The 21,392-nt window shown below is 31.9% G+C and overlaps 2 protein-coding genes across 2 annotated transcripts; both read left to right on the top strand.

Moving 5' to 3' along the window:
* The first annotated feature begins 3,667 nt into the window (after positions 1-3,667).
* Positions 3,668-12,057, top strand: LOC132758779 (uncharacterized). The gene is made up of 7 exons (XM_060750476.1): positions 3,668-3,795; positions 5,544-5,771; positions 6,526-6,666; positions 7,764-7,808; positions 8,331-8,487; positions 9,484-9,606; positions 10,512-12,057. The coding sequence occupies exons 2-7, from the start codon at positions 5,569-5,571 to the stop codon at positions 10,539-10,541; spliced, it is 699 nt and encodes a 232-aa protein (XP_060606459.1). The 5' UTR covers positions 3,668-3,795; positions 5,544-5,568; the 3' UTR covers positions 10,542-12,057.
* A 5,069-nt stretch (positions 12,058-17,126) lies between these two features.
* On the top strand, positions 17,127-20,533 carry LOC132758782 (degenerin mec-10-like). The gene is made up of 3 exons (XM_060750478.1): positions 17,127-17,474; positions 17,703-18,098; positions 19,644-20,533. The coding sequence occupies exons 1-3, from the start codon at positions 17,345-17,347 to the stop codon at positions 20,357-20,359; spliced, it is 1,242 nt and encodes a 413-aa protein (XP_060606461.1). The 5' UTR covers positions 17,127-17,344; the 3' UTR covers positions 20,360-20,533.
* Positions 20,534-21,392: the final 859 nt, after the last annotated feature.

Consider the following 21,392-nt stretch of genomic DNA (forward strand, 5'->3'; position numbering starts at 1 on the left):
TACTGTAATTAAAAATATATTGTCTTTAACAATGGTTGGTAAGCTGGTTGACAGGAATCTGCTTAATCTGCGTGGATATGGAATTAAAGCAGCACGCCTCCAGATTCAGGTTAATTTTCATGACAATTTTGAAAATGTATTTGAATGTGTAATATTGTGAAGTAACCAAAAGGTAGCAATTTTCACATTATCACTGGCACTTACAAACCGCGTAAATTACCAAAATGTTGTCAAAATATGCATAAATAGCATTTACTGCGTTATATTAACGCAGTAGAAATATAGTTGTAAATACTGAAAAATATGCCATTAATCGCTAATAATTTGTAAAATATAACTCGAATCGTGAAACGTTTTTCTTTTCCTTACATCTTAGTGCATTTTTCTCAAGTTTGATATTTATTGAAATATTTTGACTCGCCATACCTGTTCATCATTTGTGCAGAGGCACTGTCAATATTAATAAGAAAAAACAAAGATATCAAAGGTGTTATAATTAATGAGAAAGAGTATAAGATTTCACAGTATGCTGATGATACTAGTATATTTTTAGATGGCACAGCCAAATCATTAAAGAATACTATGGAAGTTTTAAAATTCTATGCAGAGATATCAGGCCTTAACATTAATATGGAAAAAACCAAAGTAGTCTGGTTTGGCTCCTACAGAAATAGCCAAGTAGTTCTTTGTCCTGACTACAATCTAGATTGGAACACTGAAGTTTTTACAGTATTAGGTATTAAATTATCAACAGATCTGAAACAAATTGTAGATTTAAACTTTGATTTAAAGATTGAGGAATTAAAAAGATTATTTGCTTCATGGTCCAAAAGACTAATCTCTCCATTAGGAAAATTAGTAGTTATAAAGTCTTTGGCCTTGGCCAAATTGAACCACCTTTTTTTAAGCATTCCTAATCCACCTACTGAAAAAATCAATAAAAATTCAAAGTTTTTTTTACAAATTTTATGGAATGATGGTATAGATAAAGTTAAAAGAAATATTATTACTCAAGATTATAAATTCGGTGGCCTTAAAATGGTAGAATTGAGCTGTTTTATGAATAGTTAAAATTGACTTGGTTAAGACGTATTGTTCATAATACAATAAATATAGTCAGATGGTAGAAAGTACTTTGCCTTGTATACATAATATTTTTAAGTATGGAACAGATTTCATAAAAACAAAACTAAGTTGTGATATTAAATCCTTTTGGAAAGTTGGAAAGATGTAATGAAAAGTTATATGAGTCTTTCTATGAAAGTTAAGCCAACTTTACTCTATTAATTTATGGTACAACCCTGGCATAAAAGTCGAAATTCTTGTGTTCATCTAACTAGATGGATTAATGGAGGAGTCCTATTCTTAGGTGATTTAATCAGTCAGACAGGTGAATTTTATTCATTCAATGAATTTAATGAAATATATAACATAAGAAGCAACTTTCTAGAATATATGGGGATTATTAGAGCACTGAATGAGTTTTAGAAAGAATTCATGCCAGAGATCTACCTAAGGAATATAAGTATAATGTACATATTCCCCAAACACTAGGCAAATTCTTCATGATAAAAAAGGTTGCCCAACAGATTTATTAAAACTATGATTGAAACCGGACAATATCCTAACTCTCTTTTGAAATGGAAAAATGATTTAACAGAGGCTGTAGAAACAGAGTTTCAATTTAATTCAATATATGAATTACCAATATAAATTTTACAAAGGATTCAAAATTAATCTGTTTCCAGTTTAGACTGAACCACAGAATACTTGCCACAAATTATTTGTTGAAAAAAATGAACATTGTAAATAACGATATATGCACTTTTGTAAATCTGAGAGTGAAACTCTTATTCATCTTTTCTATGATTGTGAAATTGTCAAAAACTTTTGGAGAATATTACAAAATTATGTCAAAGATAAATGTAATATTACTTGTGATGATTGGAATGTTACTGACATTCTTTTTGATAATACAAAATATGACAAAGTCTTAAATGGTTTGATTTTAAATGGAAAACATTACATTTACTATTGTAGAGTTAAACAAATAAGGCCTTCTATTGCTAATTTTAAAACTCAAATATATGCCAGATATACAGTTGAAAAATACATAGCTAAACAGAATCAAACATATGAATTGTTTCAGAAATCATGGCAGAAATACAAAAACCTAGCAAATTTAGAAAAGTGTTTGTGTATTCTGTGTATTAATGAAGTTTTAAGTCATGTATTATTATTCTACAACTTTGCACTTCACTGCTGCGGCACCGGGAGACACCACCAAAAAATCTAAAATTCCCTATTATTTGAAATTTCAGATTTGAATCTGAGATAAAAATCCTTCTAGTAGATTTCACCGAACCCTTTTTATTTTCTCCATTTTTTATATCCTTTTTCTTTAAAAAGCATATTTATCCCATAGGTACAATATTTAAATATGGTATTTAATTAAGCATTCATTACAACATTGCTTTAAGCTATAGAGTAAAACTCTAAATATTATTAAAGGGGGAGGAAGGAGTGGTTTTTTCCTTTCCTCTTCTCAAAATCACTGTACAATAATATGAAAATCCTCGATTGATATAGAATTCTCTCTACTGCATCAGAATAAAGCAATATTGATTATAGTTATGTACAAATGATATGGTTAATACAGGTTCAATTGAAATCAATGTATTTGTACTGATTAATATGGTTTCATATGAAATTACTGTATTTGTGCTGATTGATATGGCTCCATTTGAAACTATTGTATTCGAACTGATTAATATAGTCTCATTCAAAACAGTTGTATTTGCACTGATTAATATTGCTTCATTTAAAATTATTATATGTGTACTGATTAATGTTGCTTCAATTGAAAGTATTGTATTTGTACTGATTAATGTGGTACTGGTACTGATTAATATAATTTCGTGGGAAATCATTATATTGGTACTGATTAATATTGCTTCTTTCGAGACTGTTTTGTTGGGGTTTTTTTTGGACTGATTAATAGGGCTTCACTTGAAACTTGTGTATTTGAACTAATTATAAAGTTTTTCATAGGAGACTATTATACTTGTACTGATTAATATGGCTTCATTTGAGAATATTTGTTTTTATACTGATAAATATAGCTTCATTTTGAAACTAGTGTATGTGTACTGATTAATCTGACTTCATCTGAACCTAGTGTATTTGTACTGATTAATATGGCTCCATTTAAAACTATTGTATGTGTATTTATTAATTTGGCTTCAATTGAGATTATTGAATTTGTATTGACTATGTACTTTGATGCATGATTACAGTCAAACCTGTGACCAGGGTCTTACAGAGGAGAAATATAACATTTCCTCTATAGACAAGAAGAGGTCTTTATCAAGAGAATCCTCTATCTGTTAAGCACTGTAGGGTTAGTTAGGGTGGCTTTTGTCATGAAAATGAATAATTAGTTAGGTGGTTTGGACACAGTTTTGACTGTTTATTGATTGCCAATACATTATATTGACCAAAAAATATTTCTGTTACATGTTTTGTACAATATGGGAAATAAAATGTTAATTACAAAAAAAAAAAAAAAAAAAAAAAAAAATATTTTGACTCATCTGGAGCATGTAGCTTTAAAATGTACATGTACAAGGAATATTGCATACCTTCTCGCTCCAGTAGTTTTCTTTATTGGTCATGTATAAATGTTGCTAAAAATAGAAAAATCGATTTACGCCTAGTGTTAAGATCTAGCACACTGTATGGCATGTAATGTTTAAGGATATTTAACGAACGATTTGGAATTGTTTGAATACCAAGGTAATATAATTTTCAACTATAATATAAGTATATAAAATATTAATAAACTAAAGAATACAAACTGATGAAACTTGATTGAATTATGCCATTTTGATAAATTCTGATTTGTACAATATATTTTATACATTATGCTTTACAGTACAGGTACGCTATGTCATACATTGCTGGTCGAATCTATAATTTGATTTTCGTAATCTATAGATTGTATACAAAGTATACGGTCAATGAACAAAAAACATGTATAATAATAAACATTCAGATGTTAGCAGAAGTGTTTTCTACAATTATATAGATCTACACGTACATCATTCTACAGTATAGCTCGGCAGTATTTTTGTGTTGAGGTACTTACTATACGTGTGTTTTTTATGCCAATCAAGTATGTTAAGCACCTGTAGACACACTTTAAATCATTTTCAAAATTGAAGTTAATGTACGGGTAACTTTTAGGGTATACGTGTATGAAGAATATGGCGAGATTTTGTTTAAAAATGTATTTCATGTATGAACACATAGGTTTATACGTTTCGTTATCTTCAAGATTTTGTTTTTTCTTTAAAATAACAATTACATATCATATATGTTTGACATAAACTAATTTCACATTAATTTTGCCATTTTACTTTCTAAATATTCCATATGATATTTTACCCTGATCTTTTCATTACAATCAATATCAGTCGCACTTATATTGGCATGTAGCTAGGTCAAGCACTAAATCAACATGTTATATGATTATATACTACATGTATATAGCTGTGCCGGATTTTAACCCACCGTAAATCATCGATAACCGCTATTGTGTTTGTTCAATTGACTGTTTCATGTCGTGGCGTTACTTTTGAAACCATTCATTGTGAACAATTAACTAAATAAGTTTGATATTGGGAAAAATTACATCATGATTTCGTTCCACTTTCAGTTTTTAAAGCATATATATTAAGCCATTTTGAATACCCTTTAGTCAAATTTCCAAACTTACTGAGACCTATACAATATGCAAATACCTTTTACTTCCGATTACGCAATCATATATTGCAAACTTATATAGTCTGATTTTATTGACCTGTCAATTATGAATGATAGCACTCATTTAAATTTATGTTCGATCACACTTCGGTTCTGTCCGTGTAGCTACGAGAATTAAAATGGAGACAATAACTAATTTTTTGAAAAGTCACACTGGTTTAATGTTTATAGTTATTAATTTAAATTTAAATTTTATTTACAATAACACTCAGTTTGTATAATATACAAAACATGAGCAAATCAAATATGTAAACATATAAAAGAAATAGGTCACTGTGATTCCTTCACAAAACAAAAAATAGGTATATAACAAAGAGGACAACAATATTGATTTATGTTTGTAAGCTGAGAAAATATAGTTTTTAGTTTTCGTTTAACAAAAATAAATAAATGTTTAGTACCGTTTGATAAAAAAGGGGTCTCATTCGTTGTCACATCTGCAATAGCACAGTCGGTTGAGTGGTTGCTATGATAGATCTGTGGTTCGATCCCTACTGTTGCCATTATTTGAAATCTACTGATTTTTTTTATATCAAAGTTTTTAATAGTTTCTATTGACCATACAATATGCCAGTCTAATGCAGAAGTCAGGTCATATAATTTCAAAGTGAACATATCACTGCAATGCTCCAATTGGCTACATGTATGTACTTTAAATAGGAAAGTTTTATTTATCAAATTTTATATTTGTAATGGTTACTATTTTAAATTGTTTTCAGTGTATTTGGTAAATAATACGTCGTAATGTTGTCGGAGTCGGCTCTATACCCGGATGCACCAGTTATTGCGCAACCCGGAAACACTCTTGGTCCGGCTCCTGGTTCCGTGCCGGAAAATGGGGTTTCAGTTCGTTTGTTGCAAGACACGCCAGCTGACGCGGAGTTCGCCGGCAGATTAACCGTCGAAGGTTTTCGCGGTAAATTTGCGCATAATATAACAGAAAGAAAGTATGTATATTTTCTAATGTTTATTTTCTACCTTAGATTGATTGATATGAAAATCCTTTATTAAGTACATAGCTAGGAACCCCACAGTGGCACTGAAGATTTTTGACATGACATGATTGAAAATATTACTTAAAACTTGTGTATCATTAAATGCAGGTCGTCTGGACTTGTATGCGAAAATTCAAATCATTAATTTACTCCGTTTTTGCCAGAATAATGTTTGTCTATTTTGCAAAATGACCCAAAAATAAAAAGAGCCAATTGCTTTTTAATTCAAATCAGGTTAGGTGTAGCATTAAAATGATATTTTAGATTCAATTCTGATGATCTATTACATGTTTTTCGTTTTGCATATTTTTTTCTCTTGTCATAGTTTATCTATGTTAAAAATTCAAATCGTTTATATGTTTCTTGGCTTTTTTGACATTACTGGGGTTATTTTAAGTATTAGCCTTAAGTGTCGCTTTGAGACTGTTACGAAATACATGTAAGTAGAATTTTCAATAAGTGATTCCGATAATAAATGTTCGTTTGCCTTAAATAAAAGGTCGGGGCTCTACCATACGTATTTGGCCGCAGATATTACATGTAGCTGAAGACAAGTTTTCCTTGTATTGCACGGACAACATCGATGTAATTATATTGTATTCTTAAGTTTTTAATGTTTTACAAAATATTTAAAAATATATCCTCAAGATTAATGTATTTTCATACTTGTTAACTTTAACCTATACTGTAATTATTTAATTGCTAGACTGCCAATAGCTGTAAAACACATGACAGCACAACACAGGGGCCAAAACCCGGCGTTTTACAACCGGACTTTCGTAGCTGAACTACATGGAACACCTGTCGGTTTACTGCAGTTGAAATTCAAGGGTGACAAGGAAATAGAGTGAGTGTTCTGAACACTTAAATGATATATACGTATATGTTTGTCTGTTTGATTGGGATTTACGTCACACCGACTAGGTATAGGTCATATGACGACGTTCAAGCTTTACTGGTGAAGGAAGACCTCAGGTACCATTCCGTGCATTATTTCAGATACGAACGAGCAACTGAGCAGAACCACCGACGTTCCGTAAGCTAGCTGGATACAAACACATTGTTGTCATATTCTTTAATAAGAATAAGAAAAATATCATGGTTTTGTTATAAGAGTCTCAGCGTTTTAATACGCATGTATTATATAATTATACAGAAATACTAGTTGACTAACAAAATAATCATCTGCCATTTAACCAGCAACGAGATTACAAATCACAGAATGCTTGTTCTTTATACTGTTGAGTACCAAACGAAGAAGGTTAAAATGCAAATATAACAGTGTATTTAGTTCATGGATGGGTGTTTGTGATGCTGCACATTTCGTTATCCCTTAATTAATAGAGATCCGAGTCTTCAATTTTCAGGTTCTTTGACCTTGAGTTTCACTTTTATTGAGAAGGAGATTCTCTTTTCCAAATTATTTTAAACAAACCTAACCATATATGACTAAATTTGAGCCGCGTCACCACAAAACCAACATAATGGGTTTGCAACCAGCATGGATCCAGACCAGCCTGCGCATCCGCGCAGTCTGATCAGGAACCATGCTGTTCGCTTACCAACTCTATTGCAAGTAGATAAACTGATAGCGAACAGCATGGATCCTGATCAGACTGCGCGGATGCGCAGGCTGGTCTGGATCCATGCTGGTCGCAAAGCCACTATGTTGGTTTTGTCGTGACGCAGCTCATATGTTTTCATTCAGTCTAGCAATTGACCTATTATATGTACAGTCAAACCTGCGTGAAGGATTATCTCCGAATAAATACCATCCTGTAATTAAAGACCACTTTTGATTAAAATACAACTGAAATACCACTTGTCTTTAAAGGTCATGCATGGTCTCTCCTTTGAATAGCCTTTATTCGCAGGTTTGACTGTAAACTGATTAACATACAAAACACTTGTTTAATATACTTTGGCTTTTGTATTTCCACGCAGAAAAGATGACCATATATCGGAACTTGGATGCTGGCATGGTTGTAGGTATGTCTTTTTGAAGTCGCATAGTAATTCTCTCTTTTTTTTGAACAACGTGTCTGTATCACATGAACCAATATTAAAACGCAAAAGTTCAACAGATCTGATATAGTAGTTTACAAAGTATTAATTGAAATTGATAAATATAAGTGAAATTTGTAGCATTTTACTCTTTACTGGAGTTCTTTACTTCAACAGTTTTTTTCCCAAAATAATGTTATTTGTTGTTGAAATATTATTTTTTCTCATCTTACAAGTTTGCAGTTCCTGTTTATAGCGTTTCTTACACGCTTCTTTCCATTGTTGACTTTTCTTTCGTATTTGAATTAGAAGGTAGTTTGTAACAAAAATCTTGATTTAATTTGAAAAAACAAAAAAACAAAAAACAACATCAACAACAACAAACAAACAACAAAATTACACAAAATAAAACAACGACAATAATTGGTGTACTAGTATTTGCTTAAATGCTGTTGGTAGCAATGTGTCGTTTCATGTTTTATTTGCTCTTTATAAAACGTTGTAAAGGTATGCTTGCTTTGGATCAACCTTGGATGAATCTGTGAATGATCGTCTCAAATGTTATTTGGATCATATATGTGTAGACGAAATGGCACGAGGGAAAGGTGTCGGTAAGGTTTTGATGCAGAGGGCAGAATACGAAGCGAGGTTGAGAAATTGTACAGTAAGTTTATTAACACATGCATTTGATATTGTCAGCGTCAGTGTTTCTGTGTAAATAAGTCAATTTTTGTTACTGCAACTTCTTATTCAAGGACTAAACTAAAGCTTTTATTAAATACCATGATTTAATTACTAGACAATATTCTCATTTTCATAAAAATATATATCATAGAAATTATCTTAATAAAAATGTTTCTGAGATTATATCCTTTTCAAATTTTAGATTTTTTTTGTCATGCATATTGTGATAATTGGAAGAATGTTACCTAAATTGATAGTATTCGATTCTTTACCATGACATTTTTGTTTAAAAGGGGCTTTTTCACAAGTTGATGAAGGGGTCTTCGTGAACATTGTTGGGAAAATAACATGGTATTTTTGCACAGGAGTTCACTGAAATTTAAGGGAAGACTGTATGAAATTAAAGAAGTTAACTGGGAGAAAGCAACCAATAACGACCCCCGCTTTAGATAGCATCGTTTCAAGAAACTTGCTGACCCGGAATGCATTTGTAGATTAAACACATTTATATGTTAAGAATGAAACAACTTAATCGGATAATACCTGTCATAACTGTAAGGAGCCAATGAAATTGCTACATTTTTAAAGTCCAAAACCTTTTCTTACTGTTTCGCATTGTCCGATTACATAATATGACAGCTAAGTAAGAACTTAAAGGAAAACGCGTATGAATTTTAACTTTTATTTCACCCCTTTATTCGCAGTGCCAAAATATATTTCAAAAGTTAAGTAGTTACAAGAGATATTAATTATTGGCTGAAAGGCTTAAGTGACTGGTTACAAACATATACATGTATACGCATAAAGATGGAATTACCGGTAAGATAAAAGTAGAAAGTTGTCTGCTCGCGAGACAAACAGACAAACAAAACATCTTTATAACAGAAAGCCGACCGTTGTACGGTGTACATTATAATGGATTTTCTGATAATATGTAAGAAACTACGAACAAATGTTACAACTGTTTACATTTCAGTCAATATATTTGTGGGTTTTAACTACAAATCGAGCAATCTCGCTATATGAACGACAAGGTTACCATGAAACTAGCAGCACGAGTATGTGCGGATGTCTTGGATGTTTAATAGGCCCACCAGGGGTAAGTTATATTCTTTGCCAATGACTCAACTAATGCCCACTTGATTTCTTCTCAAATCAGTGCTGGTTAAGGATATAACAAATAAATAGAATAAAACATATTTATTTTAGCTGATTTGTAAAGAGCCTCTATCTGCAACCTAGGCTGACCGGTCTTGGGAAATTTGACAGGAAATTTGATTCGGTATCAGTGTGTGTGTGGGGGGGGGTGCTGGAGGTGGGCTCGAACCAGTGATCCCTTTACTGAGAGAATACTACCTTAACCAGTGGGTCACATCTTCTATAAATAACATAATTTAAGTAGAATAAGTGACTTTAAACGTATAGTTATTTGTCATAAATGTTCCCTTGAAACGCAGTACCGTTTACTGATATGTACATTGTCAAGTAACATTTTTTTAAGTCATGATTGAATTTTAATTACTATTTTGTTTAATACTTCTCTAATACTTAGTCATTTATTTCCGTTATGTTGTGTATCGCTTTTCTCACGGGCGGAAACCCATAGTATACATTTCGTAAACATGACATTAATATTTACCGATGATGATAAACAATCAAGATAATCCACAATGTTTAACGTTGAATTCTTGAATTCTGCTTAAGCCGGTGCTAGGGGGCATAGGGGATAGCTTGCAATTTCCATCGATAAACAGACTTAATCAAACCGAGCCTGTAACATTTTAAATTTTACTGTTATGCACGTTCTTTGGGGTTGCTTATTTCTCTATTTGAATGTCCCTAATATTTATGTATCATAATAGTGCTTGAGGACATGTTACACTAAACATTCGAAATCATTTTAGGTTTTGTACCATATATATCTACTTTACCTGTGTAATTATTGTTTCTAACCAGGACCATGAGGACTACATCCTAAGTGTTTTTTTGTTGTTCTTTTTGCAGAAAGTTAAAGAAATGACCAAAATGCTCTGAAAGATGCAAGTCACCTCAATTCCACGTACTGTCAAGACACAAGTGTTTGAGCCGTCATGCCATTTATTTTGCTGACAATATAGTCTATCATTGATTGCTATTCAAATGTATATATATATACAACTTTTATATATATTCATATATTTTGTCGTTATACAAATTTTACAGTCTGTCTTTTTGCAATATGTCATCGTTATGTTTAAGTAGAAGTTTTGCAGAACTTCATATCATGTGGCAGATAATTAAGTATATATTACGCTCATCTTTGAGTAAAATAGTTTAACTGCAGAAATTCATTGAAATCCATAAAATTCGTACTGAATATTTCTTAAAAAAAACAACTACAAGGTGTTTTTTAATGAGACTATATATTCATTAATTTAAAAAGTGTGAAGATTTAAAACATAACATATCTACTTCGTGTGAAGTCAAAACATGTTTATTCTATATTTGCAAAGAGACCGTGTAGCATTTATCAATATTTTCAAATATCAAATTTGAGCATGGTATATCTTTAAAGTTATCGCTTATCACTTTGGAGTGGACGGTACATTGCATTTATTACTGCCGTCCATGTCAAGCGAGGCACATCCTTTTCAATTTTGCGGGTTTTGGCGTTCTTAAAGGTTTCATTTCAATTGTATCAAATTTTCTTATTTACACTATTTTTGAATACAAATGGTACTTATCTTTGCTTTAAAAAGATACATTTTTATATTAACTCATTTACGATACCATATTAAAGGAACTCCACTGAGGCCCAAAGCCTGAAAATATGAACTTTGAATTCTTTACATAGATAAGCTGAGACACTGAACGATATGCAAAAAATAGTAAATAGAACTATACTCAGAAATACATTTAATGTTGTTTTTTTGGTGCTATTCTTATCCCGATTCTTATCATTTTTCACAATTAGATTTTTTTTCTGAAATGATCTGAAATTTCGCACCAAAAGTTATTTGTCTAGACCTACATCAAATGGGACATTAATCTCGAAAAACGATTTATGGTTTCGTCATGCCAAATACCTCAGTGTTGTCCCTTTTAAATTTTATTGACATTTACACTAAATAGCTTTATCCTTACATGATATATTTTGTGATAACATGTTTTGTATATATTTGTTATTATAATGATTATATAAATAGACATCTCTTTTTTATTACCACGTTTTTATTAGCTCACCTGTCACAAAGTGACAGGGTGAGCTTTTGTGATCGCTTTTCGTCCGGCGTCCGTCCGTCGTCCGTCCGTCGTCCGTCCGTCCGTCCGTAAACTTTTACTTTAAATGACATCTCCTCATAAACCACTAAGCCAATTTCATCCAAACTTCACAAGAATGTTCCTTTGGTGGTCACCTTTAAAAATTGTTCAAAGAATTTAATTCCATGCAGAGCTCTGGTTGCCATGGAAACCGAAAGAAAAAACTTTAAATATCTTCTTTTAAAAAACCATAAGAGATAGAGCTTAGATATTTGGCATGAAACATCTTCTAGTGAGTGTCTACCAAGTTTGTCCAAATAAAAGCCCTTGGGTCAAAATTGGCCCCGCCCCGGGGGGTTATTGATTTTCCCTATATGCATATAGTAAAAACTTTAAAAATCTTCTTTTAAAGAACTCAAAGAGCTATGGCTAAGATATTGAGCATCAAACATGTTCTTATAGGTGTCTACCAAGTTTGTTCAAATAAAAGCCCTGGGGTCAAAATTAGCCCCGCCCCAGGGGGTCATTGATTTTCCCTATATGCATATAGTAAAAACTTAAAAAATTTTCTTTTAAAGAACCAAAAGAGTTAGAGTTAAGATATTTAGCATGAAACATGTTCTAATAAGTGTCTACCAAGTGTGTTCAAATAAAAGCCCTGGGTTCAAAATTGGCCCCGCTCCGGGGAGTCATTGATTTTGCCTATATGCATATAGTAAAAACTTATAAAATCTTCTTTTAAAGAACCCAAAGAGCTAGAGCTAAGATATTTAGCATGAAACATCTTCTAATAGGTGTCTATCAAGTTTGTTCAAATAAAAGCCCTGGGGTCAAAATTGGCCCCGCCCCAGGGGGTCATTGATTTTCCCTATATGCATATAGTAAAAACTTAAAAATATTCTTTTAAAGAACCCAAATAGCTAAAGCTAAGATATTTAGCATGAAACATGTTCTAATGAGTGTCTACCAAGTTTGTTCAAATAAAAGCCCTAGGGTCAAAATTGGCCCCGCCCCGGGGTCATTGATTTTCCCTATATGCATATAGTGAAAACTTATAAAAGCTTCTTTTAAAGAACCCAAAGAGCTAGAGCTAAGATATTTAGCATGAAACATCTTCTAGTGAGTGTCTACCAAGTTTGTTCAAATAAAAGCCCTGGGGTCAAAATTGGCCCCGCCCCTGGGGATCATTGATTTTCCCTATATGCATATAGTAAAAACTTAAAAATATTCTTTTAAAGTACCCAAATAGCTAAAGCTAAGATATTTAGCACGAAACATGTTCTAATGAGTGTCTACAAAGTTTGTTCAAATAAAAGCCCTAGGGTCAAAATTGGCCCCGCCCCGGGGTCATTGATTTTCCCTATATGCATATAGTGAAAACTTATAAAAGCTTCTTTTAAAGAACCCAAAGAGCTAGAGCTAAGATATTTAGCATGAAACATCTTCTAATAGGTGTCTATATAGTTTGTTCAAATAAAAGCCCTTGGGTCAAAATTGGCCCCGCCCCAGGGGATCATTGATTTTCCCTAAATGCATATAGTAAAAACTTATAAAATCTTCTTTTAAAGAACCCAAAGAGCTAGAGCTAAGATATTTAGCATGAACCATGTTCTAATGGGTGTCTACCAAATTTGTTCAAATAAGAGCCCTGGTGTCAAAATTTGCCCTGCTCCAGGGGGTCATTGATTTTCCATATATGTGTAAAGCAAAACTTTAAATTAAAAATTCTTTGAAAAAAACCAAATAGCTAGAGTTTAGATACTAAGCATGAAACATCTTCAAGTGAGTGTCTACAAAGTTTTTTCAAATAAAAGCCCTTAGGTCAAAATGGGCCCTGCCCCGGGGATCATTGATTTTATTTATGTGTAAAGCAAAAACTTATAAAATCTTCTTTGAAAAAACCCAAATAGCTAGAGTTAAGATATTTATCATGAAACATCTTCCAGTTAGTGTCTTCAAAGTTTGTTCAAATAAAGCGTTAGGGTCAAAATTGGCCCTGCCCTGGGGGACATTGATTTTCCTTATATGTGTATAGCAAAAACTTAAAAATCTTCTTTAAAAAAAAAACAGAATAGCTAGAGTTTAGATATCAAGCATGAGACATCTTCTAGTAAGTGTCTCAAAAGTTTGTTCAAATAAAAGCCCTGGGGTCAAAACTGGCCCCGCCCTAGGGGTGTCATTGCTTTTAACTATATGTGTATAGTTAAAACTTAAAAAATCTTTTTTTTAAAAACTCAACGAGCTAGTCCTTAGCATGTTTAGCGTGAAATATCTTCTAATGGGTGACTACCAAGTTTGTTCAAATAAAAGCCCTGGGGTTTAAACTGGCCCCGCCCTGGGGGCCTATATACAGGTGAGCGACTTCAGGGCCATCATGGCCCTCTTGTATAATTTATATGCTTATTTTATGTTTCATTTTATTGATATTTCTTTTTACAAAAATAAAGGAATCTCGACTTTGATATACTCGTTTTGAGAACTATTTTTCTTCTAAATATCAACGTCATTATTGTCATTTTACTCTTTTCATGCCGTGTATATCTAAATATTTCTATGTTTGTTGTATTTTGTAAAAAACAACAACCCCCCCCCCCCAAAAAAAATGAAAAAAAAAATAAATAAAAAATAACTAAAATAAATAAAATAAAATGAAATAAAAAAAAAAAAAAAACTCCAAAAACCACCAAAAAAAACACAACAACAACAGCAAATCAAAGATATTTACAATAGATTATATGAGCTCTAAATTCATCTTTTACCTCGAATGTTGCTAATACCTTTCTTTTTATGCTGCTTTTTCTTTAAATACATGCTTAGTATTGTCAAATCTACACTAGCGATGCGTATGACAATCATTATATAGCGTACTAGTTAGTAGGAGGAAAGAACCACCAATATAATAATTACTAGTATTAATGTATTAAGTACTAGTTATCAGATATAATATGAAAATTCATTGATACTCTGAACAATTTTATATTAATTTAAAACCTGTATACAGATGGTATGTTTTAACATGGTAATATTTCAGTGTTTATCTTCCTGCTAAATCTGATAGATAAAAAATAAATTTTTTATAACTTGATGAAAGTTTGTACTTTATTCACTTTTGCTATACATTGAATGTTGGCAGAAACTTTCTAAAATATTGTTGGTTAATTAATGTTCTACCGCCTTCGTGGCCGAGGGGTTAGAGTCGATGATTTCTAATCCAGTTACCTCTTTGGTGTGGGTTCTATCCCCGGGAGATGCTTTGGTAGTTTAGCACGGAGGAAGGTAGTCTAGTACTGGTGTAACTCTCCAGGAACGATGGTAAGGAAACTACCCGCTATATGACTGAAATACTGTTGGGAAAAGACATAAAATGAAACAAACAAACAAACAAACAAACAAACAAACAAACAAAACAAACAAACAAACTAGATTAAAACCAGTGTTTCGTATAAACTGACATATTGGCGAAACTGTGACCGTAACAGTTTCCCGCCAACATTTCATATAGTCGGCAACCGGACATTGTGCTCCTCTGAAAATGATCACGTGATATGCTGATGGAGTGATACTATAGACTTACAGACATTTTGTAGACTTCTTCATTTTCATATCATTAAACACTTTTAAACTTCGAGAAAGCACAATGTAGGGTCTTACATTTTGAGTTTGGTTAATGACACGTACAGACTTTCTGTATTCCAGTTTTCCTGCCACCTGAGTCAGAAGTATGAGGGGATCACATAGGAAATGGAAAATATGTAGTTTTCTTCATAAACCAAATATTTGAGAGAACATCTAATTTAGAACCTAATCTAAGTTTTTTCTTTTCCAAACCTGACTGACTACTCAATGTCGATTAAAATTGCAAATTTTGTATCTATCATAACTCGTGATTCTATCAATATACACATTGAAGACAAAACTTGTGTAAAACACTGATTTGGGACAATATGTATATTTGGATGTTCTTTTACATACATGTCTGCCGCGATCAACAGGGATGAACAAAGCCTGTTTTTAGACTGTCTTTCATATAAAAATACTCTTTACCAACTACAATGTAACACATTGAAAGTCTGTAGTTTGCTTAATCGTAGTCTACTTGGTATTATATTTACCTTTACAATTGATCTAAGACCTTACGCTTTAGTGGGCTTTAGGCAACCACAATCACACGAACCTTTTGTATAAATTGAGAAATTGCTGGAGCAATACACCAAAGCATAAATGCTTGATTATAAAAGAATGTACTAGGTCACCGGTCGCACATCCTGGTTATGATGATGAAAGATGATCGATGGAGCCAAATATATAGCACAATTACTCAGTAATATTTAGAAATGCATAATTACTCTCAGATATTCTAAACGCATCACGTGTTTATAAATTTCTAATGGATGCATGCCAAAATATAACCTATACTTCGTTACGATTTACTACTCAAATCATATGCTTGAAAAGTGTGATAAATCATAAATTCAATATATCATATTTGCAATGACCCATACTCTACAGGTACGAATAATTGTGTGAACAAAATAATTTTTGAAGTCTTCAAGCATAAACAAACAAATATTATACTAAGGTATTATAAATCATAAAACCGTAAAGATAACATAATGATAATTATAATAACTTCATCATCATAGACATTATACTTTATTTAGATGTTTGAAGTGTTTGGCGATACAGAACAGAATTATGGAGAGTTTTGTATCATTCAGAACTCGCAGGAGACTTGCAAGTTTGTACTTGTATTGTCTATAACGACGAGAACAAACGTTAAATGATAGAAGAATATTGTTAAGCGTTATATAAGCAACTGAAAGTATTTTTTTCACATTTAAACTGATGATCAATTGCAGGCCAGTTTGCTTGATTAAAACAAATAATTCCGATTTAGTCCAAGTTTTTTAAGTGAATTTTCCCATCGTATATACTTATACATGTATTTAGTTAAATTGTAACGGCGATTGATTTTTTTCTTTTTGTCTTATAAAATTTCATATTATTGATATTACAAAACTTTTGGTCTCACAGATAAAAGATTAGTAAAATGTATAGCTGAAAGAATGATTTAGAGTATGATTAAGACAACATCTTAAACATATCAATTATACTTGATAACATTCAAGAATAATATGTCAGTTTGAAACAATCTATAACTAACACTTAATATAATATATAGTTCAATAAATCTCATATTAAAAATGGTGCATTGTCCTTTTTCTCATGAACCATGTCGGTAATACATGACAAAGAGTTAAAAAGACGTAGAGTACACGTTCGTCAATAAAGTGCTGTTTGTTTATTTGTGTTATAAATAGTATCAGCCACAATTCTACTCTAATCGGTTGAACAGATCAATGGATGAATTACCTGTATTTTGTCATAGCTGTTGCGTGATCTTCAAGTCATGTGTAACGTATGGATTAGAAAAGCTAACTAAACTTTAAAACTTGGCAGCTAAACTAGTCTTATTTCATGTCTCATTTTTATGGCGTTCATTATGATTGTAGCTTTTGTAAAGTAATTTAATATAATTATTTGTAAATGAAACAGGATACAATTTTTGGTGAATTATGATTTTATAATCAGAAGCAATGTCAGAAGATACTAATATGAAGGCGCTCTTCAAAGACTTGGGAGAGACGAGTTCTCTTCATGGTATCCCAAAAATTGTTTCTTCGAAGCAAATCGTTGTTAAAGCATTATGGTGCTTGTTACTCCTCGGTAAGCTTTATATATTAATTTGTTTGCCAATAGAGCTGTATTACACTGGAAACAAATTTCTGATATATTTTGTTAAATACTGGTATACAACAGATTATATTTCAACTTTTCATCCATTACATTTCGTGATGACAGAACCTATTTAAAAGTAAAAATGTTTGTCATGATATTATTTCACATTGTTTTTTGTGTAAAAAAAATATTATTTTGCTTTTACATTTCTTGTAGGAACAATGACAGCCTTTGCTATTCAGCTCCATGGCTTATTTGAGGAGTTTTACTCCTTTCCAACGAAGACATCAGTTCGACTCGATTTCAAACCACTGGCGTTTCCGGCTCTAACGTTTTGTAACATGAATCCGATTAGATTCAGTCAAATCGCAAAATACGAAAATATTATGAAGGTTATTGTAGGAAAATCTTTTGCAGACTACGAAGAATATTTTGACTATGAATATTTGGACGAATATAACGAAAACATTCTACAGGATCATGCCTACGCCCGAGACACGTTTCATGCATGGAAAAGTAGATTTCTGACCGAGTATAGAAAACTTTCGGCTAAAAACAAATCGACTGCAGGGCATCAGAAAGAAGACTTTATTCATAGTGCGGTATTTTCAGGTAAATTTAACATTTTTTTTTGTTTTTATTTTTTGTTTCTCATTTGACACATGAATAATTAATTTTCGCATTTGGTTTATCAAAATTTGTTGGCATTGCTTCCAGAGTAGCTGCATAAAAAATTATTTTTGACTAACATATTTAACCAATGAAAAAAAAAGTTTCCAAACCTTCAGCTGAACAAAGATGTTGATCATCACCGTAAGAAGCTGCAGTTATGAAATTTGAGGTCAAATTATGAACTTTCTACTTTAAAATTCTCTAAGAATAAAATGGTCAGACGGAAAAATAGAACACTGCGTATCAGCAAAATATATTTGTTTAAAAATACCGTCCTCGTCTGTATATACTTCGCAGACTTATTTTTCTTTACAGGGAAACTTCGATCCATACAAAATGTGAAATTACTATAATAATTAACTAAATGTCATGTACAAAGAAGTTATATGGCCAATAAATCTTTTTTCGAAAACTGTAACAAGATTAAAAAAAAGTTATTTCATTTTATGCTTTCCAGTGGATAATAGAATTATTTGTTTTTATTATTAAAACAAGCGATAATTCATATTTTTTTTAATAAAATGAATAATATCACCGCCATTTAACGTTGATTGTCGAACTTATTTTTCAGCCCAGGACTTCTTGTATTTCATGAGAAATTCGACTAATACATGTACATAATAGAGGCTACCATTGGGGAAAAAGATTTTATTACTGACGTTAATATTAAGGAAATTTCGTTTTAACTTGTTTTTAAGCATGTGTGTTTGTTGTGTAAGATGTTAGATGTGTAAGATGTAATTTTATTTCATCTCGTGGATTTTAAAAACACGCCACTCGTGAGAATACTGTTTTTAAAGCCCACTCGATGAAATAAAATTTCATCTTACCCACAAACAAACAAATAACCTCTATATCATTTTAGGGCTTTATTGTCATTTATTTTACATACGATTCATTATAGTAAAAAATGTTTCAAGTAGGGTAAAAAGGTTTTTTTCTGCATTTTTGAAAGGAATCTTGTTTTATCTCATTTAAATATTTATTTAAATCACAAAGATTCTTTAAAATATAAAGAGCACTTAACAATTCAAATTTTCAACGGAAGTGAAAGTAAAAGAAAACTGCAACTTTGTTTAAATTATTATTATTTGAAACACAAATTTATTTTGAACAAGCAACCGTCTATTTGCGACGAAGTTAAAATATGTACAAAAACGGGGCACTTATAAAATGAAAACTGTTCCCTTTTTTCCAAACATTTTGATCCACTGCGCATCCTGTTCATATCATCAGCGGTCGTCAATTAGGTATAAGTTTCATGTTTTGTCTCCAACTATTAAACAAGAGATTTAAATATTGATTAGACTATGATACCTATATATGACATTTGAAACTGTTCTCCTTTCGTTCCAATCATTAAATAAGTCAGCTTTTAGAATTTCAAGTCGTGTAATAAAGGTCACTTTATTCCTCTTGAATTATTTGCTTTGATGTAATATTATATTTTAAAACTATCTCATTACCTAGTAAGTACTCTTTCAGGTCACCGTATGAAACTGTCCATCTTTGAAGAAATGCAGTCACATTTGTATGGTAACTGTTATACACTCGACGAAGATAAATTAATTGCCAGAGGAAGCGGTCATAAGAATAGTTTGTATATAGTATTCAATATTGAAAGTGCTGAATACTTGCATGACATTACCTCTGCATATGGAGTTCGCATGGTTTTACACGAACGAGGGACGTTTCCACTTCCAGAAGATGAAGGACTTACTCTTAGTTCGCAATTTGAAACCCATATTGGATTACGCCTTACACGGGTTGTGCGACTTGGCGGAAAATTTGGCGACTGTACAGATGGTCATGAGTTCAAAATGAAAAACAAAATAGAATACACAGTTCCAATCTGTTACACTATCTGTGAGACCGAATATTTGCAGTCAATTTGTAACTGCAGGTCGCTGTCTTCATTAACTCTTGTTGTAAGTGAAACACTACGGTTTTGTGAATACGACGAGGACGATGTTTGTGTTGAAAAAGTAATTGATGACATAAACGGCGGAATACTCAAATGCGACTGCCCAATACGTTGTAACGAAGATTCGTTTTCAACGACATTTTCTAGTAGGCACTGGCCACACAAGGAATACTTGAAAAGAGTCATTTTAGAAGAAATTTGCGACAGAAACATAACTGAAACAATTTTGATAGAGTATTTCGAAATGTGTAATAAAAAAAAATGCACTTACAGATGAGGATTTAGATCGAATTGCGCCCAACTTCCTAGCTGTTCACATCTACTTCGAGGACCTGAATTATGAAACAATATCAGAAGAACCTTTGTACAACACAGTTCGGTTTTTATCTGATATTGGTGGTGCTATGGGGTTGTATATGGGGGCCTCAGTACTTACTTACGTTGAACTTCTACAAGTTGCTTTGGAAGTGTTCCTTCTTGTTAAGCGAAATATGAAGCGAACATCACCAGTCAAAGACAAAATAGAAAATTAAATTAAATGCAACTAGAATAATGTTATCAATTTTTGGAAATTGATAAAAACATTTCATTTATTCGTCTGATTCATAAGAAAGGTTACACGACACGTATGATATGTATGGTTTTTTTATGTGAATTATGAAAAAGATAAAAGTAAATGATTGAAAATTTGAAAAGTTGAAAATAAAACAGTTTGAAGACTTTATAAAAAAAAGTGTACGTTTTGATGTGAATTATGAAAAAGATAAAAGTAAATGATTGAAAATTTGAAAAGTTTAAAATAAAACAGTTTGAAGACTTTATAAATCAAAGGGCTGCAAGCTCTGTGGTATTTTCTGATCTTTGCAATCTAAATCATACTGACTATCTGTATGTATTTTCCTATATCAGTTTATTTTTATATACTATAATTCATCTTACGCAGCGACTGCGTTAAGATTTTTTTCTATAACAGTTTGAGATTGATACATATGGAATTTTGCATGACTAGAGTTGCATCAAAAATCACACCCTAAGCGAGAGCGATACGGGCGCGATACCCCTGCACCACGGTGAAGTAATACGTAATATGTAGCCTGAATAAAAACAAATACATTGTAATTCTAAATTGAGAATTTCCATTTCGTGTTTGTAATCCTTATCAATTTCGAGGCATTTTGTTCACGATAAACCTGTTTAACACTGATAAAAATAATTTAGCGAAAATCTTCTAGCCAAAACAGTCCGACATGTATATATTCCACTACTCGGCAGTCAGATTTATTTGTGTACTACGCCCTGGAGTATTCAGT

Source organism: Ruditapes philippinarum, unplaced genomic scaffold (genome assembly GCF_026571515.1).
Source record: "Ruditapes philippinarum isolate M1 unplaced genomic scaffold, ASM2657151v2 ctg9548_1_1_1_1, whole genome shotgun sequence".
Taxonomy (NCBI): domain Eukaryota; kingdom Metazoa; phylum Mollusca; class Bivalvia; order Venerida; family Veneridae; genus Ruditapes; species Ruditapes philippinarum.